Source organism: Silurus aristotelis (assembly GCF_946808225.1).
Source record: "Silurus aristotelis genome assembly, chromosome: 5".
Classification (NCBI taxonomy): domain Eukaryota; kingdom Metazoa; phylum Chordata; class Actinopteri; order Siluriformes; family Siluridae; genus Silurus; species Silurus aristotelis.
In genome coordinates, this window is record NC_139578.1 from 18,901,469 (window position 1) to 18,907,468 (window position 6,000).

The window sequence follows — 6,000 nt, forward strand, 5'->3', positions numbered from 1 at the left end:
AAATGCCTTGTTGATGCCAGAGGTTAGAGGAGAATGGCCAGACTGGTTCGAGCTGATAGAAAGGCAACAGTAACTCAAATAACCGCTCGTTACAACCGTGGTATGCAAAAGAGCATCTCTGAACGCATAACACGTCGAACCTTGAGGCGGATGGGCTACAGCAGCAGAAGACCACACCGGGTGCCACTCCTGACAGATAAGAACAGGAAACTGATGCTACAATTCGCACAGGCTCACCAAAATTGGACAATAAAAGATTGGAAAAACGTTGCCTGGTCTGATGAGTCTCTGCGAATTTGGTGTCAACAACATGAAAGCATGAGTCCATCTTGCCCTGTATCAACGGTTCAGGCTGGTGGTGGTGGTGTAATGGTGTGGCGGATATTTTCTTGGCACACTTTCCAATAGAGCACCTTTGGGATGTGTTGGAATAGGAGATTTGCATCATGGATGTGCAGCCGACAAATCTGCAGCAACTGTGTGATGCTATCATGTCAATATGGACCAAAATCTCTAAAGAATGTTTTCAGTACCTTGTTGAATCTATGCCACGAAGGTTTAAGGCAGTTCTAAAGGCAAAAGGGGGTCCAACCCGGTACTAGTAAGGTGAACCTAATAAAGTGGCCGGTGAGTGTAGGTACAATAGGGATTTTGTGGTAAATTTCTTTTTTCGTTTCCTGCTTTTCTTTTTTCAGAAACTTTAAGAAAAATATATCCAGAAGCATCCCAGAACTTTAACAATTTAAACTAGAAGCTATCAGCATGAATATCCTATAGTTTTTCCAGGTTGCGTCTGCGCTCGACCCGCTGTCATTATACAGTACGAGATTGGCCTCTAGAGGCGAATGTGCTGTTTTATTTTATTTATTTATTTATTTATTTATTTATTTATTTAACTTCTCTTTCGTTAGTTCATAATGCATTAACAAACTAATGTTAACAGATACAATTTAAATTTAGTAAGCATTCATTAACTACAAATGTTACTTTAAAGCATTATCATTTGACATAAATCCAAACATTCTTACTTAAAATGGCCATCCTGAAAAGGCCGGATTATTGAAATTACTTTTTTTTTTTCTTTCTTTTTTGCATGGTGTTATTATTTTATTTTTATTTTTTATCCTGGTATCCATTTAAAAAACTGTAGGTTGATTGATCGGTTATCAGTCGGCCTCCAATTTAAGAATTTCTTCGCTTGTCTGTCTTCATAACAAACAAATATTATTGCTCTGTCTTAATGAATCCTCCAGTGCTATTTAGTCTCCCTTGTTCTAATGCATCAGCAGTAGCATAAACAATCATTTTTGAGGTGTTGCTTTCTACTAAAAAAAAACCATAAAAGCCTCAAAACTCGCTCATTAATGGACATTTAACAACAGCTGTAGAGTGCTTTCATGAATTGTTCAGGCAGAGGTATTTACTGTGTGCATTAGTCCCTTAAGAGACTGGCTTTCTTTTTTAGAATACACTGTGATGCTTCATACTGCATAATTAACACTGTGCACAGTAAACATGAATGTGTGCACATGCATGTTTTGGTGATTAAATTAAGAGTCAGAATCTGATTACAAACCATGTAAGGAAACCATGTCTCCATGTAGGAAAAGTGGAGGGCGGGAACTGTCATCAGAGCTTGTTTTAACTGCATTGCTCAGGTTCTGGAATGTTGTATAAAATTGTCTCTTGACCTTCTCTAGTGTCTTGTGTGGAAACTCGATCATGGATTTTATTAAATAAACCCCTATCATTTAACAATTCTTTCTATGTGTATCTGTTTTGGTAATATTTCTGTACAGATCATCCGTAAGGTGGATAAGCAGACGGCCTTGCTGGACGCAGATGACCCCGTGTCTCAGCTGCATAAGTGTGCCTTCTACCTAAAGGATACAGAGAGGATGTACCTGTGCCTTTCCCAAGAAAGGATCATCCAGTTTCAAGTAAGAGCTCACATTGTGTAGTTCAAGCAGTTAAAGAAAAAAAAAAAGTGTCCAGGTCCTGGTTGGTACATAAATATTAGGATTTTTTTCTCCAAAACAAATGGAATCCTAAAGTTGGAGAGGATGTGTGTTTATAAGAGATGGCACTGGTCTGATAACCAGTATGGCTATCTAAGATTTATACCAGCTTAAAGTGGTCGGATTCGGAATTTTGTAAGCAACATCGTAGATTGCAATTGGATTTGAAAAGTTAAAATAAAGAGAGAGGATAAAGGGAATTTTTTTTTTTTTTTACTATATTTAATAAAATTAAACTTAATGTGACTGACAATATAATTGTAAGTTTAATTGGAAAAAATTTTCAGTTAAAGATTTTGTTTTTGTTTTTAGAAGAACCGACATTGATCCAAATCTTGTTAAGTGTTAAATTGACTTCAAGTAAAGAGAATCTTTTTTTCCTCTTCTTTTTTTTCTGTTCACGAGCTCAGATCCACAATACAGTAATTTTTTTATTTTTTACTGTTTAAGGCATGAATCATCCTCCCACACACTTTAAACACACGCAGAAAACATTTGCAAGAATATAGTAATTATATTTTGATTAATAAATTTAATTATTTCAACATAAAACTCCATAAAAACGATTCCCTTTAAGTTTTTTGGTCTATCGTGCTATCCGCGAGAGACCGGGAAAATCAGCCAAACAAATGAGTCATGTGGCAAATGCAATTCCGCGCTAAACCAACCGGGGGCGCGAGATTCGACCCGCGGTAAAGCTGGGGATTACTGTACATCATAAACCATGTAAAAGTTTTTGTTCCCCAGTTTCATTCAACACAATTAGGATTTACCCTAAACTGTGTCCTATATCCTATGCATGCTCACCACATGAGCCATTTACCATAATAACATTGTAGTGCTCTATATTCCATCTAGTAGAACCCAGAGTTTGGCAGTGAAAAAAAAAAAAAAAACATACACACGCACGATTGCATTATTGCACTGTGCTGTAATATTTATCAGCTCATCAATATTTTTTGATCGGCTTTCCGAGGTTGTCTTGTCTCGAAATATTCATAATTGTTTCATTAATAATGCATGCACCCATTTGCTGCATTATCTTTAGCTCTCGTGTGTGTGTGTGTGTGTGTGTGTGTGTGTGTGTGTGTGTGTGTGTGTGTGTGTGTGTGTGTGTGTGTGTGTGTGTGTTTTGCTCAGGCCACTCCATGCCCGAAAGAACCAAATAAAGAGATGATCAACGACGGTGCCTCTTGGACAATCATTAGCACAGATAAAGCAGAATACACCTTCTATGAGGGAATGGGTCCAGTTCACTCATCTGTCACCCCTGTGCCTGTGGTTGAAAGCTTACAGGTACACAAACACATTAGTGCAATAGAACTGATTCTTAGTTATCATTCATAAAGATAATGCAATCAAAAAATTTATTGTTGTCGTATAACATAAGGGGGGGGGAAACCCTTCCCTGAAAAACGAATGCGCTCATTTGTAAGTCACATGTGGTGTAATTTATCCCATCACACAGCATGCCAGATTTCACCTCTCCGCAACCGCCATTAACTGTGCAGATCTGTCAGAGCTCTTCACCGAAATGAATCGGCTGCAGCAGGCAGAAATTACACGTAGCCACGCTTGATGAGGCAGCCATTTTTTTTACGTAAACTAATGGACTGTGTGTGTGTGTGTGTGTGTGTGTGTGTGTGTGTGTGTGTGTGTGTGTGTGTGTGTTTGTGGATTTGCCTGCATACAGTTGAACGGCGGAGGAGACGTAGCGATGCTGGAGCTAACAGGGCAGAACTTTGCTCCAAACCTGCGTGTGTGGTTTGGGGAAGTGGAAGCCGAGACTATGTACAGGTAGGGTTTTTAATATGTTTGTTATTGTTATTATTATTAGTAGTAGTATTTGATTAAATGATTGAACTGAAAAGTTCATTTCATACACAAGTGCACACACAAACACACAGATTGTAAATGTCGCCTGAACTGTTTAGAGCAGATAAAGCTTTTAAAATGTCTGTTCAGGTGAAAGTAAAATGTCAAGAAGGTTGTTTATGTTAAGTGCTTTCTCTGAAATGATGAGCCATCCTGGTGTTTTACTTTATTATCAGCGCTGGAATTATTGGGACCTAGGATGGGTTTTAAGAAAGAAGATGAAAGGCTATATAAATAAAGCAAAAGGCTTTTGAAAGAGTGTGTAAATGCAACAGTTTGAATCCTGACATGGCCACAAAAGTGAATTCCTAGGGATGGTTATGACTACTGTATGTCAGTTATATAATCACTAACCAGTCATATGAATCATATTGTTTCATATAATGAACTAATGATTTATTTTTTGCCACATATATATACAGTGTGTGTGTGTGTGTGTGTGTGTGTGTGTGTGTGTATGTAATATATATATTTATATATATATATATATATATATATATATATATATATATATATATATATATATATATATATATATATATATATATATATAATATTGTGTGTGTGTGTGCCACCGGCACTTTTCTGGGAAGACGTTCCATGAGGTTTTGGAGATTTGTGGTCATACTGCCGCAAGGGGTTTTTTTTTTTTAGTTCCAGTTCATCCCGAAGGTGTTTGTTATGGATGAGATCAGCGCTTTATTCCAGGCCACTCAAAATGTTCCATACCTACCGATGTAAAGCATATCTTCATGGAGCAGGAGAACACCTGAACCTGTCATGACACAGAAGACAAGAACATCTGACCATAGCAATGATGCATTTAAGAAATATGTCTTTAATCCCCCACGCAACTGCCTTCACCCACCCACATCTACACACACATGGTTTTATGGACCATGGTCTCCTAGTTTAAGTGAATGGAAAATGTAAATCTTATACGATTTAGTGCCTCCAAGTTTGCGGAAACAGTTTGGGGAAGAAACGTGGATGGAATTCTGGTGTCCCAACATTTTTGTTTATACCAGGGGTGTCCTGTCTTTTCCACTAATGGCCGGTTGTGGGTGCAGGTTTTCATTCCAACCAATCAAGAGCCACACCTGATAGTCATTGAAAAGATGACAATCCTTAGATTTAAACAGGTAGAATTTGTTGCTTGTGAAAAAGACTGGACACCCCTGTTCTATACAGCGTACATCAAGTCATGAAGTCACTAATGCTGTTCCTCCGAAAACACTTGTGCATTCAGTGTGTAATATATTACTCACGGTAACTCCTGTTTGTGTTGCAGGTGTGGAGAAAGCATGCTGTGTGTTGTACCGGACATTTCAGCATTCCGTGAGGGTTGGCGGTGGGTGAGACAGCCGGTGCAGGTTCCTGTAACACTGGTGCGGAACGACGGCATCATCTACTCCACCACACTGATGTTCACGTACACTCCGGAGCCGGGCCCGAGGCCTCACTGCAGCGCGGCCGGGGCCATCCTGCGTTCGGCTAATAACACCTCCAACACTGACACACCAAATTCAGTCACGGCAAACTCCTCCAACGCCACAGCCGCCGTGGTCTCGTAACACACGTGGTGTTACCAAACAAGAACTTAGTACGCGGATGGAAAAAAAAAAACAGGAAAAAAAAACTCCAGGTACATTTCAACAAAGTGCTGCATATAGAGTTAAAAAAAAAAACGATTTCAAGAACAATTTTATTTAGGCACCATCAACACAAAAGTCGAGGAATACGGCGAAAGAAAAGAAAAGAGGGGAAAATGAGGAGGTAAAGGAGGTGCTGAGATGTTTGCTCTTGGTGATGGACGTGGCCGTGAGAACACCTGAACCTGTCAAGATACAGAATAGGAGAACATCAGACAATAGCAATGATGCATTTAAGCAAAAAGTCTCTACTCCACCTTTATTTAAGCCCCACCCCCCACAAAAAAAAAAAAATCACACACACCCAATTTGTGCTTGTGTGAAAGAGTGAAATCTCCTGTGGCTCGATCTGGACGTTATGAGACGAGGGTCAGGTTCATTTGTAAATGAAACGTAGTTTTTATGGACCAAGGTTATTGTATAAGCTTTAGTAAAGGTACATTTTTCCTCCATAC

The 6,000-nt window shown here is 39.0% G+C and overlaps 1 protein-coding gene across 2 annotated transcripts in view; it reads left to right on the forward strand.

The window, feature by feature from the left end:
- Nucleotides 1-5,997, forward strand: part of rbpjb (recombination signal binding protein for immunoglobulin kappa J region b) — a 41,046-nt gene extending 35,049 nt beyond the window's left edge. For both annotated transcript variants that reach the window (XM_083541278.1, XM_083541279.1), the window contains exons 8-11: nucleotides 1,800-1,940; nucleotides 3,159-3,314; nucleotides 3,712-3,815; nucleotides 5,185-5,997. In XM_083541278.1, coding sequence (XP_083397404.1) covers nucleotides 1,800-1,940; nucleotides 3,159-3,314; nucleotides 3,712-3,815; nucleotides 5,185-5,467 — 684 coding nt within the window. In that variant the 3' untranslated portion in view covers nucleotides 5,468-5,997. The remainder of the gene's footprint in view (nucleotides 1-1,799; nucleotides 1,941-3,158; nucleotides 3,315-3,711; nucleotides 3,816-5,184) is intronic.
- Nucleotides 5,998-6,000: the final 3 nt, after the last annotated feature.